Here is a 25,544-nt window from a genome sequence, read left to right as displayed (position 1 = left end):
TTGATAACAAAAGACCCATCACACCAAAATTATGAGTTTTCCCTTACTGTAAGTGGAAATAAAATGGAGAGCTGCAAGTAAACAACCTAGAGTGGTTGAGAAGGAAGTGGTCACACAAGGCAATAAGCGAAGAGGATAAATGGTTCCTGTTCCACTCATTTACATAAGCACCATACAAGCCAGTTTGACATGAACAAATTAGACACATAATTGAGAAGTCACAGCACATGTCCTGAAAATGTCACTGTGGCTCCTGACTGACTAACTGCATAACAAGTACAAACACAGTTCCCTTTTCTCTGGTACTGTATCTGACAGACTACATTATCACTTCCTGTGTTGGACATATTATAGAGTGTCAGCATGTTATTGGTCAGCAGAAATGAAAATGACCCTTCATTTTAAATGACAGAACTAGGGTAATAGGGGTTAAAAACCGAACAAAACAAGAAGACACTTCCAGGAAAAAAGAAATCTTTAATGACAACAAGAATAGCTAACAGATGTTTGCTGTCATTTGATAGGGTTATTTTATCGAAAAACAGCATACTTAAAAATGTTAGATTTGGTAGAAATGTTGTGCAAGGTTTTTTGTTAGTGTGGTTTCTATTAGCTGGCTTCTTCAGCCTATAAATGAAAGATCTGTGATGCCCGTCTGTAACACTGTTGCCTCAGCTTTGAGCATTCTGAGCCGGCATTGCAGAGTACTGACAGGCAGTGATGAGGCCTTGAATTAAAAATGTCCATCACACCTCAACTGAATGTTGATTTAGATTCAAGGGATTGAGTACCTACGGGCCAAATAACAAGCTGCCTTTTCACTCACCTAGGGCGAGCAAGTAGGCAGATTTGATTACATGCCCTGTCTTTCATGCCTTCCCTCATTAAAAGTTACTGTGGAAAAAAAACATCAGCTACTTGCCATGAAAAAAGAAAGAGCTTGAAGCTACAGTCCATGGCGGGATTTGAAAGAAAAAAAGGGGGAGGGCTGGAGGGGAAACGCTGGAAGCAGACGACGTCAAGACCAACTGTCTTCCTCGGTCCCTTTGGGATAAAGTAATTTGTTTGCATCCAGGGTCGGGCGACAAAGTCATGATAGAAAAGGGGGAGGGAGGGGTCAACAGTCCCATCAGAGTTAGTCAGAGGAGGACAGGAGAGCTTCAAGGCTGGCTAAAGTCTCTCTCTAAACCCCCCCCCCACACACACACACACACACCTATTGTCCCGGAGTTTCCGCAACTGCAGATGGAGGCCTGACCATCCACAGGAAGGTAAACAAGCCCTTATCAGTGCTCTGCAGGGGCCAGTACTGTCCCCTGGCCTCTCAACCCTGCATACTACACATTACACACTCCATACAACACACAAGCTTCCTGACCATCTCACCTCCCTCTCCCAAAGTGCTGAATTTCTGTCCAAATTTTTTTTGGTGATTAGTCTAGTCACTTTAATGGCTTAAGGCATTTCTGTGTGCCAAGTCTTGCGTCCAATGTTTGCTGAAGAGGAACTGAGGATGTGATAGCAGGTCTGGAGACAGCCTGTCTTCACACTAGCTCTGTTTACACCTCGGAGCCATTCGCCCGTCGTCTCATCGTTGTCGGAAGCTGGTGGAACAACAAGTCCAACAGTGGCGTATAGGAAGGTCTATGGCTCACTTCCTCCCTAGCCAACTGTATACCCTGTCTGATGCTCGTAATTACCCATTCTATATTCTTTAAAAGCAGATATATTTGAGAGGATGGATTGTGGTTCTTTGTAAGCAAGTAGCAGCTTCAGGCATGACAAATGTTCCATCATTTTTATGTTGATGCTCAAATATACTCTTAGGTGATTTGTTATATTCCACACACCATCAGTTAATGTGTCTTTCCCATTCATTTATATGGTTATTTTTTTCCCAGCATACATTGAAAAAAGCACTAGCAAAACACAATTAATCATCCGAGTGTTAATTGGTGGATAGACAGACTAATTTATAAAGTTTCAAGCTAACTGCGTGCAACCAAAGCAGATTGAAGCTTTAGAGATTCATTGCACAGTGGATGCTCCCAATCATTCAAGACTGATGTAGCTTTGCACAACATATGCTTCGCGGAAAACCAACATAGATTAGCACGTTTTTCTTGACTGATTTTCGCCAGTAAATATTAATGCTTTCGGATACGAGGGTAGCATAGCAATGAAGGCTCTGTTATTTATTGAACATATTTAAAGTGGGTGAAGTCAATGGAACAATTGAGGACTCAAGCGTAGACGAGAGAAAAAAAAACAAGAAACCTCTAATGTGCAATATACAGGTTTAGAGAGGCTACCACATCGACACCTCTTTTAATATGCCCTCACAAGACTTGCAATGATTGGTTGAGAAACCATTTTTTATATTTTCTCTTTAATTGAAAACACATATTTACATTTCTGGCCACCGAAAATCCCATTGGGCTTTTAAGTACATGAAACGTTTTTGAATTATTCCAAAAAGATCTGCGACAGCTTCAAGTTTATGATTTCAATTTCACTATTTAACTGATGTAAGTGTCTGGACTAGGGAGAGCTGTTTGACGAATATAAAATGTTTCATTCTCGAGGCCTGTGTGAGAAGATTATTAAGTATCCCGAGTTTGACTGTTTGATTTGTTGTATTTACAGTATATGAGGAGATTAAAATAATCTGTCAGATGTCTCAAGGCTTATTCATTGAGTCACATTGTCCACTTTCTAACGTTTCACAGAAATAGGAGCTAAAAAAAAATCCATCACATCAAACATACACACACTGCGCACACACACAGTCGGACATCAGAGAGAGATGTCAGCTCCCAAAATACAGACTGACCGGTGTGGCACCTGAATCAACAGGAAAACGAACCCCCACCCCCGCATTGCTTGAATCAAGAGGTTCTGCCATTATTCAACACTCAACTGCGGGCCACTTTTAAAATCCAAGCGTTTCTTTGAGAAGCAAAGTATGTTCTCTGAAGGATAATTCCACGTATTTATAGAATACAATTACATTAATATGCTCTAAAAGGCTATTTTGGGTTTTTTGAAAATGTCATTCTCTTAAGGCCTGGAGAAAAGTTCACCCAACACATGTCATGAAGCATTTGCGCTGACATTTGAGCCGAGAACATTTTCTTCATAGCTTTTCTGTCAGGGAAAGATTAAGGGGCTGAATCTGCCCAGCATAGTCTCCTCATTAATTAAAGTCACTGGTGAATAAAGTTTCATTGGAATAAAAACACACAGTTTGATATAAAATACTTTCTTGTTCTGCCAGGATGCCCTTTGACCCTCGAAGTCATAGGTGAGTTGGCTGATTCAATAGTTTTCCCTCCAAATTCAGTCCAGGTACATTTCCTGTGTTTGTGCAGACCCTGGGGTTGCCCCTGGGTAGACAGACGTAGAGATTAGAGTACATAATGCCAGGCCTTATCTGCGCAGACAGCAGGCATGTTGATATGAGCATAAGTGGTCGCCATGCTGACGAGGCGTTTATCTTGCCCACTACTAATGAGCCATTCAGCGCTCACGCAACTGCATAATGAAAAGCAGTGGGACGCCGGGCACAAGACCTTGTAGTCACACAGTGATGATGTCCAATTAAGAGATACAGCAAATAGCTATTATTATTATTATTATCTATAATGATCAAGATTATAGATTTAAAATATGTGTCTTACCTTTAAGAACTATTGAGAAGGAGGTATGACTATTTAAGCAATGCCATTTATATCAAGAAGGTCTTTATTCAGATACATAAGGTAAAGACCAGACACTATAAAAAAGGTAAAAAACGGGTTAAGTCCACTGTTTAACACAATTTAGAGAAACTAAAGTTCTCTCACAACAAAGACAGCATGATATATGTTTGTGATGATGGATTGCAAAAACCAAACAGATGTATTGTTTTAAATGAAAACAGAAGGGGTTCCAACACTGGAACAAATGGCCCCTTGGCATCTTCTATCATTGTCACTTAAAACCAAAAAAATGCCATTCATCTGTATTTATTTATTTATTTTAGCCTACAGCTAATGTCATTACTTGTGTGCAACGCTGCAGCTAGAACCATCTTGATCAAAGTCAAGTGTTAGCCGGTGAGAATGATGTGGGAACAAACAGCAGAGAGGAACATGGTGTTAGCGAGGCTCCCTCACACTGCATTCTGTTTTTAAACAGAGGAAAAGCAAGGCAGTCACAAATGGATTGTTATTTGGGAGGGGCATAACATTGAAGGAGATTGAAATCGGTCTGAGGCAGCGACAAGTGGTCGCGTCTCCCTGCCACCCAGTCTGACTGCAGGCAGAGCTGGCTCACGACAGTAAAACAGGGGAAGTGGACTGTTTTGACTCAACGCCATTTTTAACATGACGTGTTTTTCCTTTTTTGGCTCCCAGCTTATTCTTCTACAGCCTGCTTTCCGAGAAACCCTTTATTCTTAAATCACTGACACCCTATTTCCGTTAAATAACAAATGTTTTCCTTTTAAATGTATTATTCTTAATCTTTAGTGTTACTCAAAGTGTTTTTTTTTCATTTTCTGACTTTGACTGGGTCTCCATATCTCTCAGTATTTATCTCGGGCTGGTCCTTTTTGATTATCTGTGTTTTTTAATCCCCTATTTTCTTTCCTTTTCCCCACATCTTCCCTCTGAACCACTTATCTGCTATTTGACACAATACTGTCTCCATGAATTATGTTATCTCTGTTTGTCTGTCTGTCTGTCTCGCTCCCTTTCCCCCTTTATGAATCATTTTCAGAGGGCCTCCCCTCCTTCTCCCGCGGCTTGCCAATCACTTTTGTGCTTTTCCTTCAGCCCATTGAGGGAGACTCTGGGGTAGGCACAAATGCAGCAGGAGGTCCGCTGGTTAACATGCTTGATGCCTGGCTCCTGATGGGAGACTTGTTGCAGAACGGGGATTATTCAACACTACTTCCCCGCCAGGAAACACCAGGCACATAAAATCACTAAATACAAAGACTTCAGTCAGACGCATAGATAATTGTTTATGTCGGAATGCTTCAGCCGGCCAAAGTGGTAGAGGTTTTTGTATAAGCAATTATGAAGTGGTCTATTAATAAAGAATAACTCCCATTTAATAAGCAACTCGGCAGAGAAAATGTAAAAGCTCCCATGTTTGATGTACTTGGAAAAGGTCCAACAGCCTAGTAATGCTAGCTAGGGAAAACACATACATGCTAAAGTTATAAGATTAAAAAGCCTCATAAAAAGGACAACTTCACACAAGAGGATCAGTATATATTTAAAGCACGAGATAAAAAACACTGTTGAGTTGTATTATGGGAAATGTTGCCATTTTTGTGGCAGTTGAACCATGAACACAAACTCAAAGTCAGTATATCACGGCTTCTGCTGCTCCAGTTTTGACAGTTTTTTAAATGTTCCTCCAGATAAATGAATGAAAAAAATGGAATCGCTACAGTAACTCTCTAAAGGTTTGTAAACATGTGTTTATAGGTACATTTTGTACTTTGCCCGTTCGCCAAATTAAATACATTTACTTTTCAAAAATAGTTGCAAGAAAATTGCAAGTACCTGGTAGCAGTGCACAAACAAACTGAAATATAATAAGATGAACCAAAGAGTAACATCCAACAGTAAATGAAAACAGGCAATAAAGTGTGAAATCTTTGGAGAAATGGTAAGCATTTAGCATGTTTTATTAAAAAAGAAAGGACTCTGACCAAAACATAGAGGGGAAATCATTCAGCTATTGCAAAGACATCAACGCCTGTATGATCTTGGCACAATTAAATACCACAGTTAAATAACTGGAGGGATTTAGACTCGAAGATAAACCCATAGGCTGGACCATGTAAGGCCTTCAAAACAAACGGCAAAATATTAAACACAATTAACCTCACAGGGAGGCAGTGCAGTGAAGCTAAGACCAGCGTGATGTTGTCTGTTTTATTGGAGCTTGACAGAAGCCTGTCTGCAGATTATGGATAAGCTGCAGACAAGAAAGAGAGGCCTGAATGATCCCAGCATACACAGGGAGTTTTAATAATGAAGGTGTGAGGTGAAAGCAAGGTTGGTCTTCTCTGGGTTTGAGAGATATATAGGCTATTAGGCAGCGGGTGATTTTAAAAGTAATCGGAGCAGATGAAAACGGGAGGAGTCCCGTCGAAATTAGGATATCGCTGAAGGAACCATCCAGCAATTTCCATCAAAATTGGATAATTGGTCAGATAGTTCAGGAGATAGTTTATCTGGGGCTGCAGCAGTACTGTTATTCCCATTATTTGGTATTAGGACCACTAAACTACATTTCAAATTAATAAAACTTTCACTATCAATAACAAACTATTCCCGACATAGTGTTACAATTACAAAACACCAATTTCCCTTAAATGGCCAGTCATTAGCATTCGTCTAAAAATGCATGACAACAGAACTCAGGCCAGGGGGGTACACTAAGAAAGTATTAAAGTTGGCAGTTTCAGGAACTAGAGAGTACATCTGGTGTCAGACTTAGACTTAGACATTATCCTCTGGCTTTACTGGGTCACTTGGCTTGGTTATGCATCTATATAATTAGATGTACAGTTGATATGACCAAGAAATGATTGGGTAACTTAAACTGTGAATGCAATAGCTGCTGTACATTACAACCAGTCTTCAGACAAACAAGTTTGATAGTAAGGACCTGAAAGAGAGTTAAACATATAAAATGTTAGCTAAAGCAAAATTAAGCTCAAATAATATTCCATATCCAATCGCCTGCAAACTGACCCGGAGTGTCTTGGGATTTGTTGCAGGCTGCAGTCTACTTCTTCAGAGGGATGTGTGCATCTGCTCCCACATTGACTTGACTACACAGACATCAATTCCCAGGAAATATTGCTGTATACAGTAGATGCGGTTTTGTTTTGCTTTGCTCAGTCGAGGAATGTGCCAATTTGATTCAGTATGGAATATACTTTGGGTCTTTGAGTCACACCTGATGTTCTCGCATCATTTATTCAACAACAACAACATACCAATAAGCCTAGGAGACAATATCGGAGAAAATGACAAATCAATAAGACAATACTGGACTATATAATGAGAAATAAACAACGCCTGAGATATAGGAACTCAACGTGTCATACTAATGTTTTTATTAAAAGCTTCAACATTCAGCACACGGGGTCAATGTACGCTTCTGTCTGAGAACAGCGTCACAGCTCCCTCTGGGACTTCTCCTCAAGCTGCTGTAGCCCAAAAAAATAAGAGGAGAGATATAAAGAGAGAAATAAAATGTTAGGGATTTGGGGACAATTTGTCGCGGAGGCAATTAAGGCTGGGCTAAACAGCTCCTCGCAGACTCCACCAGCAGACGGAGAGACTGATCCCCCGCGGTGTGAGCTACACAAGGTCAACTCTACGCAGGTCTTCCAGTTGGCCATAAAAATACCTCTGTATCCCTGCCACCGGCACCCCTGCTGAGGGGGTGTTTAGCACTTGTGGCAATACTGTGATTTGTCATACAGTAGGTCAGCTCTGAGGGCAGATTCAGCAAACAGGCTTGTTTTCCTGGCACATAATATTGACAGTGATGTATGCTGCCAGCGCCAAGTTGCCTTATTTAAAAAGCAAGTTGGAAATGGAAGTTTATTTTGCTGGTGTATGATTATACAGAGCATGAAAAAATGTCATTGAGCGCTGAACTCTCTGTTTCACCTTCAAGTCCATCACTGAAAAGTTCATGCGGACAACCTCATTTTCTGACAGTTCATGTCAAACTATATTGCATTACATCAGTCTGAGGGGGGTTGTATTGTACATGTACAATCAGCTATTAAAAAGCAGCTTGTAACAGAGTTTTGTAGTTTTAACATGTCAAAGACAGTCTAGTCCAACATTTTTCCAAAAAGTACTACTACCAGATTCATACGGATGAAAAGACCAGTAAATCTCTATAGATTTAAAACTGTATATCTACCGGGAAATAAATATTCATAACTAAAACAAACTGCACTTTGACATTGTCTATTTTTATACCAGATCCCTACATTTGGAACTGATATTGAATCACAAAATTAAATAATAAATCTAAAACAAATAAATAAACCAGCATTGTTTTATTAATTGAAAGCCAGGTGGCCACTGAAACGCCAGAGTGCCGCAGGGAAGAGAGAACCAAACATCCCAAAGCAGCTCTGCAGAGCACTGGCGTAAGGCTGGATTATGGCCGGAGGGCACATGGAGGGTTTCAGATCCCTTTGCCACCTTGTAGGGATTACATGTTTGAATTTGATATGGGCAGCCACAGGCAACCAGTGGATGTAGTGTTAGAGGGAGGCCAACTGAGGAGGATCACATAGAATCCAAAATCACCCCACATGTTTGCTTTCTTCTTGTGCCTGTGCAGTCTTACAATAAAATATTCTTTCTTCACTTAAACCTGAACAACGACACAAACAAGTGCAGTGATGACAGTGGTTTAGTAGTTGAAATTATACTGTTTGGAGTTATCTTTTAAATGTAGCTATTGTGTAATACTTAAGACTGTATACTACATGATCTCTTAGTTATTGTAAGGAAAAAAACATAATTCAAGCCCAAACTTCACTAGTACTATGTTGCACACGGCCTCCCTCTACACCACTAACAGCATTGCAAACCCTTTTCTCTTCAGAAACACAGCAGAGGACAATTATATTACATTAGAATTGTTGTTAACAGGAATAAGCCTTGGAGACTCCAAATACAGTGGCCTGATGTCTAAGGTTATAGACTATTCAAAAAGAGTATGTTAGCTTGAAACCCAGTTACACAACAGCTGAGCACTGAAAACACTGAATATCAGTTGGTACACTTACCAGAGGCTGCAGCAGAGATGCACAGAAGCAGGGCAAACAGCACCACGTGACCCTCCATCTCTGTTTAGTTTAAGTTGGAGCTGTTGGCAGAAGCGGAGTCTCTGGGGTGTGAAGATGCTCGAGCAGAGGTTGAAGTGTCCTTGTCTGCAGAGGCAGAGCAGAAGTGACAGTGTCAGCTGTGGAGCAGACAATACCAAGCGTTAAAATGTGAAAAGGTGGAGAAAAATAAGCCGGGAATCAATAAGGAAATGTGATGGTTGATAAGGATGTGACAAACTGCCAATCTCATACTCAGCGTACAATATTAAAATACAAGTAGTGTATGCAAATCTGTATCCTGTTGTTCAAGACTGTCATGAAAAGGATAAAACACACATGCTGATAAACCATTTGTGTGGTCATAAGAACATGAACATTTAAAGTGCAGTTTACCACATCTAATATAGAATATGTGATTTATTGCCAGCTCCATGGAACAAAATGATTGAGAACACAAAGGGCATTAGTCATTTACAGAACCTATTCATCACTGACAGTAAGGGAAATGATGCTCAAATGTCTTAAATTCATCCAGTGGGATGACAGGATTTTCCTCCTGAGACAATATTTCTGTCCACCTTCCTGGTGCACAATGAGGGTCTGAACCTAAGGGTTATCTGGTGGTCACTCACTTCTGGTCGACCCCGTTTCAGGAAGCAACCCTGCATCGCTTTCTTTAAATAATATCACAATGCCTAGATCAGATAAGAGGGGAGACTGCTCTGGTTATATGATTCATATAGAGGGAAAGGAAGAGCCTGTGTAAACTGTTTATGTAATTCCAAAGGAAAACGGTCACGTTATTTCCCCGCACTACTTTTGGCAAAACTGAGATCTTAAACTAGCAACTTTATCACTAAAACTGTACTTAAAAATCAATAAAGTAGGTTTTGTTGGCGAAACAAGCAATTGAGTCCACAACTTAACTCGTAATAATGGAATTAATAAGGCAAAACAGAAAGGTAAATATTACAAATATACGACTATCAGCGTTTTTGGACATGACTCCGTGTTTTTAAAACTTTGTGAAGTAGCACTTCCCACCGTAATGTGAGCTAATCATTTCAAAACAGATTTAACAGGGACTGGTCGAGGATTGAGGAAAGAGCATGGCTAAATTACTGCTCTCTATCATATCAGGGAAAGAACATAGCTTTAAAGACGTAGACTTCACATCCCCGTGGAAATACGAAAGTTATGAATCACAAAACTTACTTTTTAGGCAGGGTGGCTGTCTTGAATTAGATATGCTTTATAATCCACGCGCGAGGATGTGGCCGGTGTAACGAAGTCAGGACTTTCCAAACTTTGTGAGCTGCGGGGCGGTGCACAATGACTTTTGTAGCCCTCCCACCGGCCTTTTCCCCCCTTTTCCTATTAAGTGCTGCCCTATGGTGCTCCCCCTCCCTGACATAGCATTCTTTAATGTAGTCAACACAGCAATATATTAAAAACTGGTGTTAATATAACCAATTTTGCAGAGGAGGGTAAAGTAGCCTACTCTCAGATCTTGTACTCAAGTAAAAGTAGAAGAACAAGAGTGTAGGAATACTCTTGTCCTGCAATCAAAATGTTACTCAAGTAAAAGTAGAAAGAGTATTAGCATCAAAATGTACTTAAAGTAGGCTACCAAAAGTACAAGTACTTATCATGCAGATCAGCCCATTTCAGAATAATATATATCATATGTTTTGATTATAAATATTGATACATCAAAGCTGGTAAATGTGAAACTAGTTGTAATTACTTTGTATACTGCAGGGTTGTGAATTTACTAGAGGAGTAACTAAAGTCTTATTTAAGTGTGTTTATATTTCCTATCATTAATCCAAATCTGTAAAGTAAATAAAGGAATGGAAAAGGAAAATGTAGTGGAGTAAAAGTGCACGATTTACCTTTTAATTGTAGTACAAGTACAAAGTACAAAAAAGTGCAATACTCAAGTTAAGTACAAGTACCTCAAAACTGTACTTAAGTACAGTACTTTAGTAAATGTACGTATTACTTAACATTACTGCAATTTTGTGATTGTATAGCACTGTCTCTTTACTTTTAAGCGCTTCAATTATTTATATTTGGTAGCCTTACATTCTAATTGTTGTATGTTATCACAGAAGTGTCTATACTATTCTGATGTATGTCTACCTTACCTTTACCATTACTTGTCTTCAAACTCAGTCTCACTGTGATATTGAAATACCTGTCAACATAACACTAGAAGGAGCTGTGTGTAAGATAAAGTGGCATCTACAGTAGCTGCAAGGTTGCATATTGAAACCAAATGAATGCTCACCCTTCCCTGATGGTAATAATGGTTACAGTTAAAATATTTATAATTCCTGTGGGTTCCACAGAATACATTCTCATGTGGAACATTGTGTGGATTATCATCAGAATTTTAAGACGAAGTATGACTAAATACCTTGGTTTTGTAAGTGAACGTATTACTGGATTTTACTTGCACCATCATGTCACTTGCACTATTTCTGTTGTGTGTTTTATTTCTTTATGGATCAGTTTTATTTATGTGGAATAAAACATTTTATAGCCAACAACTACACTGAAGCGGTTGTACATATGACAATATAACATTTAAATCTTGAATCTTGAAAAACTATGCTACTATAGAAGGTTGGAGCCACACGTAATAGCCTTTGACATTTCTGTATTCACTTTAACCTCAGTATATGTCACTTGTATTGTAAACATTACAATCTGCTGAACAATGAGGTAACACCATAGGCTTCTCTTATATAGCAACATAACATACCTCACAGTATATCCCACTATGCTACTTTGTGAGGGAAAAAATCTGGAACAAAGCGTAGACACAACATCCTTTCTGTAATGAACAGACTCAGAGGAGACATCATTCCATCGTATGAACTCTCAACACAAAGTCTCTTGGCAAAACAGAGCTGTGTGCTACAAAAGCCTTTTGAACAATTACTAAAACACAATTCTCAAACGGCAACTCTTTTAATTTGTCTCTTTTTGCTCCAAGAGATGTGCTGTACTTATTGAGAACAAAACTAGAACACAGCAGGAGAGCAGAAGCTCTGTCTCTCTCCTCATCCATTCTCTCTTCCATTCAGTAGAAAAGCCAGTCAAGCTATTTTCAGTTCTATGTGCGCCTAATCCGCATATTTGGAGAAAAGAAAAGTCGAAAGGATTGTTTGAAGTGAAGCGTATCTCCTTTTAAGATACTGTTGAAAGGATTTATCTGCCTGAACAATTGAAAATGGTGCTTAATATGAACTAGAACTTTAGACTTTTAACAAGACTAATTTATTGATGATTGCAGATCAAAAGCAGTCGATAACATATGTTATGAATTGACATGTTAGAGTGCTGAAATCCCATAGTGTATTGACAACAGTTATTTATAGAGCCCTGTTTTCTGAGACTGTTGATGATTTGCCCATTGACTCTGTGAAACTGCCTTAACCTCGTTCCTTTAGGCAGCACAACAAACAAAGGAATTACATGGTTTACTACAATTTGACTCTGTGTTACTTAAATAATTGCAATCCTCCAGCAGTCAACATGACTCTGATTTAGTTTCTGAGGCATATGTCACAGTTGGCATTCATTTAAAGTATTTCATCACATCAGAGGCTGGCCCAAGGACACTTCTGCAGTAGCACTCTCCTTCAATGGCTTTCCTTTTTATTAGAGCCTGCCCCCTACTCCCCACCCCCACCCATGAGTAGTGTTTCAATAACAGGAAACAATCGGCCATCGTCTTTCATCACAGGTTGACGTTGGTTCCCGCATGGTGCCACTGGGTCTCTGTAGTGCCAGCCCTCTGCAGTCTATGGCAGAGGAGAGAGGGGATAAAGTGTCTGCGCCAGCCTGCTTGTTTCCTTATCGTCCTCCAAGGGGGGATCTGACGCATTCACTTGAAGCGGTAATATCCAAGAGTGATACTATGAAAGGCCTGTCAGCCTTAAACACTCTCTCAATGTACATCTATACCATAGGGCTTCTATTTGAAAGGGCATTCATTTAAGAAGTATCCCATTTGTAAAATAATTTCTCAATTATTAATAGAACTTTAACTAAGTGCAGTTAGGATTCAGTAATCAGTGAGTGGTTAATTTTACATTAGAGCAACAACGCCGCATGTAATTGTCTGTGACAGTCGAAAAAATTATTATTTCTCAGCAAACTGGGCATATTTTAATCTGTGAATGTCCCCATATCACCCTTGGATGGAGTGAGGATTCCCAATACACAACTCATCAAGTTATTTCTGGCTTTGCTTTTATCTGACAACAAAAACAAAAGTATCATGTATGCATAATGTATACGTAATCTATGTGACAACAAGCTTTGATTTTTTTTCTTGAGCTGCCACGCGCCACAGTTCATTTTCCATCTGATTAGTTAGCAACCTAATTTAAAAGTGACAATTTTAGGTGATACCAAACCTATGTGTGATATTCATGGCTGATTTCACCTTGCTGTCCTTGAAATAATGTCAGACACTGCGGCTCTTGTATGTCAACTATTATGCATGCCCACTATTTTCAGGTCCATCTTATCTGCCTTGCTGGGAGCATTTGGGGTAATTTTTGTTGTATTACTGTTCATGTTTTATTGTTATATGGTTCTGTGATACAACTCTTTCGGGTTGTTCATAACTTGTTTTCCATTATGTTCCTCCATCTTTATTTTGTATCAGTAAAGCACTTTGAGCTGAATCTTCAACACACTCTCACTCCCTAAGCGTCCAGGAGCGACGTTTGGTCAGTGTCTGTGTCGTCCAGTTGTGACGCTCCTAGGCTCCTTCAGCGTCATAAAGGGACGCAAATAGCTTTCAACTGATTGCAATGTATTCCCATCTGCGGCGGGATTTGATGCTCATGGAAGCACGGCATTCGTTTGTGTCGGCTGCCCTTAAAGGCAATGTGAGCGTCCATTTCCATTGGATAACGGAGAATTGTACACCCGGAAGTAAGTATTCCTCTTACTGTCGATTGATATTACAGTGATATCTGCACTACTCATCGACTAAAAAACACCAGATTATCCTTGTTAATTACACAACATTGATTGGTTTAAATTGTGTGCAATGCTTTTGTATTTTTCCCCTTCGATTCGGAGAAACAAATATTTTTTCGGAGTAAAGGATGGCAGAAGACACTACACTACCCAGAATCCCCAGCTATCGTTTGGACTACACCATGTGCTCTGTTTGACAAACCCCGTGATAGTCCTCAAGCTCTGTGATTGGAGAGTGTGCTCCGAGGGTTACGCCGATTCTCGAACAGCACTTGAAATGGGATGGAACCACGGCAGACTGTCCAAAACTGGATTTGAACGGGTCCACCGCGTCCCCCCCTCCCCACCCCGTCCTCAGAACTACACATGCTGGCTATTCTGTTTCGCAACATGTTCTCTATCTATGGCACGTCGAGTTGTAGTTTTAAAAGACGTTTTCGTATTTCCCATAATAAGAAGTTGCCAGTATTAAACTGTGTACATCCCTGGAGGTTTAGGGGATATGAAACACTCACATTTAAAACATATAATTAATAAATGGTTGAAAATTGCTTGTGCCCATAATGGGCAGCATTAATATATATACCCACATGCCAGCTAAGGTCAGAAGAGCTTTATTTAACAGCTGGTCTTATGTTTGTGACCCCTGTTGTTAATTGATAACATTACATTACATTACATTAATTGATAAGCCTGAAACATGCACTTGTCAAGGTTCAGAGGCAAATTTTGCAAATATGGCAGTAGCCATCGATCAACTTAAAATAAGATATACTGTATTGATCCCAAGTTGGAACATTTGCGTTACATCAGCATGTGTAACAGTTGTAAATATATATAAGAGTATAATACATTATGTATAATATCAGTTAAAATAAGTGCTTCAACATAGTTAACATTGCTGGAGGCATGCACAAATATTGATAGATGTCTTGTAATGCACTATTGAGGAACCTGCGACCCAAGTTTTTCATTCAATGCAGAACTACACCATAGTTGTGTAGGCCTATAATGATATGTCAATAAACCTTAGAACATCTTGAAATCTTGAAAGGGATGTGCAAAATAGTCATTATATACAGTCTTTAATTAACTATTAGTAGAGAATAACGAGTAATGAATACTTTATAGGGATCCTATTAATATCTAATAATAAAAATAATGAAATTCAATAACATGCTTTAACCACTAGGTGTCCCTTTATATCAGCTGTGCACCTTTATGGTGTAAATACAGCCTATCTACCAATTGGATCAAATATAAAAGTCAGCCGAATTAGTGTTGATACTGCAAGGAGACGTATTGTGTGAAAATAAATGTAAGATGTTGTTTAATGGCTGATATATTTATGATCCACGTCACGTTTTCAGTTCCTCATGTTTGTCTAGAAGTCTTCTCATCAGGGCTCTATAAATACAGAACTACGGCAGATATGTAATATTTAATGCAGCCGAACCGTGTATTACAATGCCGTTATGTGATGACTTTCAAAGAGAAAAGCAAGCACACTCGGAATAAATTATTATTTAATTTTTTTTAAATGTTTTCGGTCTGTTTCCGGTATTTGTTAATAACGATGTGCTCTGAGATGTGAGACTGGAATTGCACAGGGGAAAATAACATAGGCTATCTTTAGATGCGGATTTTGTTAAACTAATATGTTTGCGCTGTGGACCAACACTATACATTGACAGGGAGGGGGGTAGCAATAAAGATAACACCATTAAACAGTTACACAACATAACAGAAATAATATCAATAGCAGCATCCCTAGCAACCACCTTGGTAACAATGAAAACGTCGCAATTTCCTGAAGTAATCTTCGTAATAACTAGCAAACTAAAGATCATGTACATCCACTGCACACATAATCTGAAATAACAACTCATATTTCTCGCATCAAATGACATCAAAACGCATTTTAATGGCCAAACTAACTTTAAAATAGGCATTTTCCACCGAGAATAAAACGAAGTTCGGCCATGTTTTCTTTTTCTGCAGGGAGAAATTTGAGGATCACGTGACAAGACGCCAGCCATTGGAATGAATGGTGAAAAAAAACGGGGTTTGTCAAACAGAGCACATGGTGTAGTCCAAACGATAGCTGGGGATTCTGGGTAGTGTAGTGCGTTCTGCCATCCTTTACTCCGAAAAAATATTTGTTTCTCCGAATCGAAGGGGAAACATACAAAAGCATTGCACACATTTTAAACCAATCAATGTTGTGTAATTAACAAGGATAATCTGGTGTTTTTTAGTCGATGAGTAGTGCAGATATCACTGTAAAATCAATCGACAGTAAGAGGAATACTTACTTCCGGGCAGGGGCGGACTGGGACTACAAATCAGTCCGGGACTCTCGACCGACCCACTTCGGTACCGCCGGCCGGGGGTAAAATGGATTTGTATTATCACTGGCCCCACCATTGTAACCACTGGCCCAGAGCATTCGTCCAACAAAAAAAAAATCGACTAATAATGAAGAAAATTAACACATTTGTTGCAATTGTAATTTATGCACTAACTACATTACTACAACATTTGAATCATCAGTTCTTCCAAATTTTCCTCAATTGTTCATATTTGGTTTATTAAAATAATGATATTGTGGTCATTGTTAAAAAATGTCTGCTATTATTATGAGTATTATTATTTGTATAATGCGCTTTCTGCCTTCCTGTCATTAGGAGTTAGACATGTAATGGCTATGTAATTGATTTGATTAGAACCTTCATTATCCTAAACTGCTGGGACATTTCGCCAATACCTTTATATTGTCTACTCTTCACTTACTTGTCAGCATAGGTCGGCATTGATGTACAGAGCCGATAGAAGACCTTGTTTATACTGGCATCATATTGAGAGGTGCAGCCAGTGACGCGTCCTAAAACCAGGAAGTAAGGTGCTGGTTCCCTCGACAAGGGTTTTGGAAAATAGCTGGAAATAAGGTCTGTGGAAAACAAACCTGTTTGATAAATGCACGTTTTGTTCAGCCGGATAATCTCCACATGTCTACCCTACTTTTATAATTTTCGAATAATAGATTATAAAAAGGGTTTTAGCACGCGTCACTGCCACTAGAAGCGAACTCCATCCATCAAGCTGAAACTTCCTCTCCCTCTTCTTCTCATGCTCCCCGTCACTCTCCTTTAACTCCTCCGGTGACTTTCTTTTATTTGAAGATTGTTTTTTGCACGGCGCTTGTCCGGTTACCGCTGGTATTAAAAACATTTTGGCGAATGTCGGCGCGATAGTCTGTATTGAAGGAGCGCGCTCACGGGAAGCTCACGGGAGCCTGCTCACGCTGCACTCAGCAGCAAACAGCTGTTTGCTTTTCACCCAACAAAGACAACCGACTCACGGAATGCTATGTTGTAGCGTTAATAAACGAAACAATTTAACTAAATTGCTAGTCAAAATACCTATACTGCAGGACAATTTTTTTAAAGCAATATTTGTAGTGGCCCGAGCGGGCAAGTGGAAAGTACGTTATGCTGGCCCGGGGTGTCTAAATAGTGCTTCCGGGCCAGCGGGCCATTTAATGTCGAGCCCTGCCGGTTACTGGCCGGCCCACATCGTCCGACCGGCCCACTTCAGTACCGGCCCATCGGGATTCGTCCCGAACGTCCCGATGGCCAGTCCGCCCCTGCTTCCGGGTGTACAATTCTCCGTTATCCAATGGGAATGGACGCTCACATTGCCTTTAAGGGCAGCCGACACAAACGAATGCCGTGCTTCCATGAGCGTCAAATCCCGCCGCAGATGGGAATACATTGCAATCAGTTTAAAGCTATTTGCGTCCCTTTATGACGCTGAAGGAGCCTAGGAGCGTCACAACTGGACGCCACGGACACTGACCAAACGTCGCTCCTGGACGCTTAGGGAGTGAGAGTGTGTTGGAATCTTGCATGAAAGGTGCCATTTAAATAAAGTGTATTATTATTACTACATTATCATTTTTGTAATATTGTTTGATTACCGTATTTTTATTATCATAAATATTGCTAATATGAATATTATATTGATACTAAAGTTACATCACATGCATCATATGTATTCTTACTAATCACCATCTTTTGCTTTCTCTCCGCCACACATCACACACACACACACACACACACACACACACACACACACACACACACACACACACACACACACACACACACACACACACACACACACACACACACACACACACACACACACACACACACACACACACACACACACACACACACACACACACACACACAACAATGTACCCTACCTAATCTCCTCTCACACATATCATCATAGTGACTGAAATGTTTATCTATAAGTCTATCCTCATTATTATATGTGTCCTTCCTTCATTTATGTCCAGTTATTTCACCATATGAAAAATATAAAAACTAGGTTGTGATCCCTGAACTGCAGGACTGGAGGTTAAGCCCACACATGGTGAACCATCAGCTCATGGTTTCCTCTCTTCCTCCACATGTGTCCCTTTCTTTCTCTATCTGCTGTACGTGATAAGTAGCACTGCCCCCTACATTTCCCCCCTTTGTTTCGTACCTTTGAGGTAAGAGCAGCATTCCTAGCATTCAGGCAGCATCCTCGATGGCTTTATGAAAGTGCTCACAGGCGCCTTTTCTTGATTGACTTTCCGATGGACACATCCTGTCCCCCTTCAGAAGCCGTTTTCCTCTTCCTCATCCCCACAGCGCAGTCAGATCTCTCCTTAGAGGGTAGCCCGGATACCTGCTGCGGTGTTTGCTTGGCCAGCTGGAAGTGTGTGTGTGCGTGCGTGTGTGTGTGCGTGTGTGTGTGTGTGTGCGTGTGTGTGTGTGTGTGTGTGTGTGTGTGTGTGTGTGTGTGTGTGTGTGTGTGTGTGTGTGTGTGTGTGTGTGTGTGTGTGTGTGTGTGTGTGTGTGTGTGTGTGTGTGTGTGTGTGTGTGTGAGAGAGAGGTAGAGGAAGACCTTTGGGTCATCATGAGCTCAAAGGAAAAGTTATGATCACAGTGATGAGCTGTAGCTGAAGCAGTGTGTCCTGTATCCTGTTGAGTCTACATTCTCCAGCACCCTGACCATGTTGTCTGAATGGAACGTGTTTCCTTTTTTTCAAACGTGATGCATTGTCAAAGTCCCTCGCTAATATGTGGGTGTTTTTCCAGGATAATTCAAAATGTCAGGGGTGAACATAGTCAACGTGACGTTATCCATTGGTTTCTGGACTTTTGGCCATTGACAAAGCACATGCTGCTTTATTGTGTATTTAACTCTAAGTGGAACCATCATTTAAGAAGTTGTCATTATGCTGTTTTGTAAATGACTGGCGATTAAGACAATAAGATTGTCGGGAAAATATTTACTGAGTTACTAAATCCAGTGGGAATTTCCATCATTTCCTCATAGACGATCATACAATCTGACTTATTTTTGCAACCAGTGTCCCCTGCTGGCCATTAGAAAGAATGCAGGTTTAAAGCGCTTTCATATTGGCTTCATCTTTCATCCAAGAGGTGGTAAAATAACTGTGATGAAGATTGCATGTCATGGGAAATTACATCTTTTAAAAACACAGTCGCAATTTAATCAAATATCATGTTTTTCGTATATATTTTAATCGTTTCGTTCTTTTTTTAACATACACTTTATAAACACCCATGTTACATGTGTACATCTTGATGAAAAAACATATCTCTGTGCTTTAATCATAGTTGTAAATGGATTTATATAAAATAATGTATGAAATATAGGTCTTTAAGAAAAGTAATTGAAATGTTCTGTGAGAGGCACTACCTATCTGTCAACTAAATGCATGTAGACATATATATTCACCAGTTTGTCTCCTTTTGTTCAATGATTGGCACAATCATAAACAAGTGTGTTATTTTCCCATACTCTATGGGTGAACACAAGATTGTGTAAAGTGCAGGTTTGCCCCAGAGTGAGCATGGTGCCTCTAAGGTTAGTAGAATGTTGAAAACTCCTGTATACACAACCTTTCAAGATGTCACTTTGATACATCGACACACATGTTTAGCACAGAAAAAAAGCAAGACTTATGTAAAGAATGGATTCTCAAAAACTGCTTTAAACTGACTCACTGTTGTTTGAGCTTTGAGCCTCCTATTGCTGGAGGAGGAGTAAAGTTAAGGCATTTTTTATCCTCAACGGCCTTCAGTTTTGTTGTTATTTTTACCAAAATGAGTGGGAAATGTATTATTTCGTTCATGTTTTGTCCTTAGGAAATTGATACGACAACATAAAGATAAAAAACAACAACCAGACCGTCTAGCTCTGTTGCTTTACTTTACAATGCATCAATAGCTGTTGAGACTTGCTTGAAGACCTCATCCACTGGCAGCTCAGAGTCGACCTAGTATAAAGACAATATGTTAGATTTTACACACAATTCACATCTTATTTTGAATTGTCACTCTCATAGCAGTGATACCCACCTTCCTGACAATGCCGCGGCCCTCGTAAAAGGCGATGACTGGCTCGGTTGCTTTGTAATACAAGTCCAGGCGCTTCTTGATGGTCTCCTCGTTGTCATCAGCGCGGCCGCTGGTCTCACCGCGCTTCATGAGCCTCTTGACCATGGTCTCTCCTTTAGCGTCAACGTAGAGCAGCAGGCAGGGTTTGCCAATCTGGGATCAAGTGTAATAAACTTGTTAGAGGTTTTATCATTGTTTTACAGGGATGATTTATGAACACCTCGTTCCCTTTCCTACCTTCTTCTCAAACTCCTCGCCCTGTTTCACCTCACGGGGGTAGCCATCGATAAGGTAGCCCTTGGAGACATCAGCCTTGGCGATCATGGCATCCTTAATCATGTCTAACACTGTGTCCTGAAGGCAGACACAACACATTATCCTTCACAATGATATTCATCTGCTACTTTATTATACTGACACATGTTGTCCACCCCATAAATATCAATGAGGGTAGGCTTAATAAGAAAACAGCACCACAAACTACAACCTCCTAAATGATGATGTATTATAGATCAAGTTGAATCAACACCACTCTGAATGACCTTATACACTCAGACAGAGTTTCAAATCAAATCAAATCAAGTTTTATTTATATAGCACATTTATAAACGATTTTTGGTCGAGCCAAAGTGCTGTACATATAATAAAAATAGCCTACAGTAGAGACACTTTACAGCAAATACAACAAATTGTTCAGAATATCAGTATGAGAAAAACGACACCGTTTATAACAGGACTGTCCGTTTCTCTTACCAGGGGCACAAGCTCTCCCTTCTGCATGATGGCCTGGAGCTGCTTCCCCCTATCTGAGCCAGAAGACACCTCAGCACGGAGCAGATCTCCTGATGACAAGTGAGTGTAGCCATACTTGGCAACCACTTTCTCACACTGGGTGCCCTTTCCAGAGCCAGGCCCACCTGAGAAAGAAAGGCTAAATATATTGGTGTGCCAAGACAGAGCAGCTTCTCAATGTGCTGTGACGGTGCAAAATAAAACAACATTATGTAAGTGTGTGAATTGTACTCACCCACTACAAAGATGATCTTTGCATCTTTAATTTTGTCTGAAATGAGAATGTCAAAAAGAAGTCAACACATGTCATTTGATATGACAAAGCTTTCTTCTAAAACAGTTACATTCACAAGTCAATTAATTTCAGAACAAACCATCTTGACACTCAGAAGTAGAGGAAAGGTCTTCATTGATATCAGAAGTACTCATATTTTCCTTTTGTTAGTCGCAAGGCACTGTGTCGCCTGGTCCTCTATCCTGTTTTGACTGTTGCTTTGGTGAATAGCTTTGTGCTATTACTCAAACAGTGTTGCTATGGAAACTGTTGTTTCCTGACCTGATATTGTTATTCAGCCAGGTAACTGTTCTCATGGAACTACATCTAACTAAGTCTGAGTTATAAATATACCAACACATTTTATATGTTTCTAAAATGACTGAATGAGAGACATACACTTTTTAAAGTATCTAAATATGTTGTTAATGTGTGCGGTGTAACTATATGCAAAACATAATTGTTTTAAAATATTTAGTTCCTAATTAAATGCAATATCGTGTAAAAATCTGGACTTCTTTTTAGAATGGCCTACATAGTTCAGCAAAGAAAAAGTAAGGTCTTTATTGTATTCTAAAAAATCACCATAAGAGGGCAGTAGAGTCTTATAAAACAAGTGTGCTTCTGCCTTATCATTTATCCAGTAAGAATGAAACTAAAGGCTGGTGCTATGAAAATGACATAGCAGCATTACAATCCTCCAAAGGGAGCTTTTTGCTATCAGACCCTGGGTTGTGCTTTATCTTTTTTTATTCACACATAATTAATCATCATCAATCATCAATCAACCAGACATATTATTTACCTGCCATTGTGTTGCGTTAGATGAGTGTTTCCTTTAACTGGAAGACAGAAAAGGACACAGAAAAATTATTAAACAAGTTCACTGCTTCAGTAACTTCCCCAAAAGCATTTCTTTAGCATTACATAACAGTGTTTTTTTGTATCAGTTCCTCATTTTCTTTTATAAACATTTTGTACGACTTAATAATGTAGACCAACACAAGAAACCCACTTAAATGTTGTACTTTTAAATGATACATTTCCCTTTTTTTCACACATCCTTCCTTTCGAGTGAGAACTTGTCAAAGACTTCCCAAAGTGGACGCACTTACTTTATAAATAGACCAAAAACAATGCTAAGTAACTTTTCTGTGTGTCTTATTACCGATAAAATGTGCAAGTCCCTCAACATTCGATGGAGCCAGGAAATGCCTGGTTATATAAGGAAGAAAACAGCCATGTGGTTTCCCGTTTACACTTCTGGTTTAGATTACTTAAAGTCACACGAATGAGGAAGGAGTTATTGGGCGTTCTGTAAACAAATATCTTCAGCTAGCTGCTTGCAAGTGTCATGTGTCTCTGGTTGTAAATGAGTGTTTGAAAGATCTCGCTTTAAATAACTTTAACGGTTGGCTCAACAGGTGCTGACCGTGTCAAAAATAACGAAGCAATTTAGCATCTGAAGGGACTCCATAGGTCACATTGGATGATGCTTTGAATAAAATGCAGTACATTTGCATGGATTTTGAATTATGTTTGATCTCTTCAATACAGCTACTGATGCTCGGCACTCATTTAGAGTCCGAATACCACCTTAAGATAAGTGTAAATGTGAATAATGTAGATTACATTTTGTCAATTACTGCTATAACATCACGGTGTTAGTCAGATTTCAATACAGTTATGCATTCTCCAGTTTTGACCATTATATTTGTCTGTCAATGAGTTACTAAATCCACACACACAGGCACGGTATGTTCATCCAGGATCCTGAGAGGTTTTGCTAAAGCAGATTTGTGAGACAGGAAAAGGTCTGATACCTTAAGTTACGTGGTAAGAGTCAAGCTTGGATCTAAGTTTCGAGGCATGGTGACCAGGAGGAAATGAACATACTACTACACACAAAAAATATATCAAACCTCTAGATGTAGTCATGGGGATTTAGACTTTCCCTCAAAGTCTTGATATGTAGTCTGATAACCTATTTCTCATAGTCTACATTGCAAGACATTAGATTACTTTAACAAAACCTGGATTTCACCTTTTGACACCAATGTGGTTGTTTGTTCACTGACCCATACTTGCAATAAAAACAATTACTATAAGGCCAGATTGAAAAATAAGCTTTATTGTATGTGTGGTATAATAAAGGTGATATCAGTTGTTTTATTGTAGCTAGGCTGCAGCAGAGTGAGACATATTGTTGTATTATACTGTACATGGTTTGTTTTATATCTAGAGCAAAGATGTGTTTCCTGGTTCGAGATTAGGAGTACACCCAAACTGAAAATGCTCAAATTCAACACTCCTTCTCCTCAGGTGTCCGGTTTTATGTCATGGTCACTTGACCCTGTGGTAAATGTCACTTGGAGGCCGGCATCCAAGTCAGCAAAGAGCCTGTTTGGGAATCCCTCCCTGGCCTATTATGGTGCCATCGTCTGGGTCCCCTGCTTTTTTGGCATGTCAGAGGTGTTCTGGTTCTCATGCGGTGCAGACAACATCCAATACTGCATGGAATTGTGGCAGCCAAACATCACATGTCTTTGCTGAAGTGTGATTGTGCTGACACATTTTCAAACACAGGCGTTATCAGTGCTAGAGTTGGTGTGCGAGGTGTTTTTGGTGTGCACTGGACTTTATGAGGACAAAGCCCAATAAATGTTCTGTAGGATTGGTTAACTATTGTTTAATATGTCATTATCTAACACCATGTAATACCATGCAATAAGCCGTATGTAACCTGATATGAGGAGAGCATGTGACTCTGTAATTCTATCCTTGAAGTTGAACTGTACAGATACTGGACTCACCACAACCCCCTCCCAAATGTTAAGTGAGCCATCCCACCCTCATGTCTTATAACTGTTTTTTAACATTTAGCCCTGCTGAAAAAAGACTCGGCTGTTAAGGGATAGCATGTCGACCATTCTTAAAAAGCACCTGGGGCTGAAGCTTTCACTGTGAGCCAGTAGAAGCAACAGGAGTGAAAACAAAGTACTGACTGAGCACTTTAATGCATTCTCTTTGTGTACCACTGGTTACTGAGCGTACTGTTCCTTTAAGGGAGAACAGGGGACCCTTTGACGTCAGTGCAGTGGGAGATATTCCATGGTGTTTATGAAAGGATGGATGGAGCAAGATTATTTCTGTGTTAGCTGTGGCTTTTGTGGACGTAGTTAGTGTTCCAAATTGCAAGCTTTGGTTCACTTTAATGTAGGGCAGCTACTCACTAGAATCAATAGTATCAGCCCCCTAGTCAGTTGTTAATGACCATTACTGGGCTAAAAGAATGGCAGTGGAATTAAAAGGCTACAGCATGCATGACAATGACCTTTAATGTGTCTAGATGGAGGATAATGTTAACATCTCATTAGAGGGAACCATCTGCAATAAAATGTCTGGGGCAAAGAATAGGAATAAAGGATATACATATTTTGTAGCAAAACAAATATGTCATGCATTGAGTGTCCTCACTGTCAATGACACACAAGAGCACCATGCCTTGAAGTATACAGAAATGCCTGATCTTCTGACAACCATTATTTGACAGTGTGACTAACCATGTGTCTCGGAAACCAGATGACAGTTTACCATTACAGTCTCTCCATCTTATCACACAGCCCTGCCCACTCTGCTTCTCTTTGATATCACTCTCTGCCTCTGACAGCCAGACCCACTCCCTGTCATTTCATGCTACCTCCATGGAGCCTTTGTCCTCTGTACTGACCTCTCGGTGGCGGTGTGGCTCTAGATCCTAGTGCAATGGGCTGCCTTTCCTGGATCCCCGTGTGTGTGTGTCTGCACAGTTCCTACTGCACGGCAGCCCTTCCTCCCCCTTCCTATGCCTTTTTATAGCTCAGCTGAGCCTGCTGAGCCGGCGGTGCATTCTGGGTAAGAGGGAGGGCAATAACGGATGATGGGCAGAAGGAGGCATGGGTGAAATTATGGGGAGAGCCGAGAGGGAGAGGGGCTGTGACAGAACTGAACACTGAGTCATTAGAGAGCTTTCTGTGCAGCATTCGATTATACTAAAAATGGTGGGCTTCACTTATTTGTATTGTATACTTCTATATCTATATTCTTCTTATTATTAATATTATTATTATTATTATCA

At 39.9% G+C, this 25,544-nt stretch overlaps 2 protein-coding genes across 4 annotated transcripts in view; both read right to left on the bottom strand.

Annotated features, from left to right (window-relative positions):
• The window catches only part of eng (endoglin), a 43,177-nt gene extending 33,008 nt beyond the window's left edge, over positions 1-10,169 (bottom strand). Inside the window, exons 1-2 of one of the 2 annotated variants that reach the window (XM_034096594.1) lie at positions 10,085-10,169; positions 8,831-9,006 (exon numbers count right to left, since the gene is read on the bottom strand). In XM_034096594.1, the coding sequence (XP_033952485.1) occupies positions 8,831-8,888 (58 nt within the window). In that variant the 5' untranslated portion in view covers positions 8,889-9,006; positions 10,085-10,169. The remainder of the gene's footprint in view (positions 1-8,830; positions 9,007-10,084) is intronic. The other variant, XM_034096595.1, reaches the window with a different exon arrangement.
• Positions 10,170-19,460: 9,291 nt separating this feature from the next.
• Positions 19,461-25,272, bottom strand: ak1 (adenylate kinase 1). 2 transcript variants are annotated; one of them, XM_034095447.2, is made up of 7 exons: positions 25,158-25,272; positions 22,233-22,269; positions 21,389-21,424; positions 21,115-21,278; positions 20,599-20,715; positions 20,323-20,514; positions 19,461-20,240 (listed from the first exon to the last, which is right to left on the bottom strand). In XM_034095447.2, exons 2-7 carry the CDS (start codon positions 22,237-22,239, stop codon positions 20,175-20,177), a joined length of 582 nt encoding a protein of 193 aa, XP_033951338.1. In that variant the 5' UTR covers positions 22,240-22,269; positions 25,158-25,272; the 3' UTR covers positions 19,461-20,174. The 2 variants fall into 2 exon arrangements, with proteins under 2 accessions (XP_033951338.1, XP_033951337.1); XM_034095446.2 differs by lacking the exons at positions 22,233-22,269; positions 25,158-25,272 and adding an exon at positions 21,528-21,640.
• Positions 25,273-25,544: the final 272 nt, after the last annotated feature.

The sequence above is a fragment of the Pseudochaenichthys georgianus genome, chromosome 12, assembly GCF_902827115.2.
Source record: "Pseudochaenichthys georgianus chromosome 12, fPseGeo1.2, whole genome shotgun sequence".
In the NCBI taxonomy this organism is placed as follows: domain Eukaryota; kingdom Metazoa; phylum Chordata; class Actinopteri; order Perciformes; family Channichthyidae; genus Pseudochaenichthys; species Pseudochaenichthys georgianus.
Note: the sequence above shows the minus strand (reverse complement) of the source record. Positions and strands in the feature narration are given on the sequence as shown.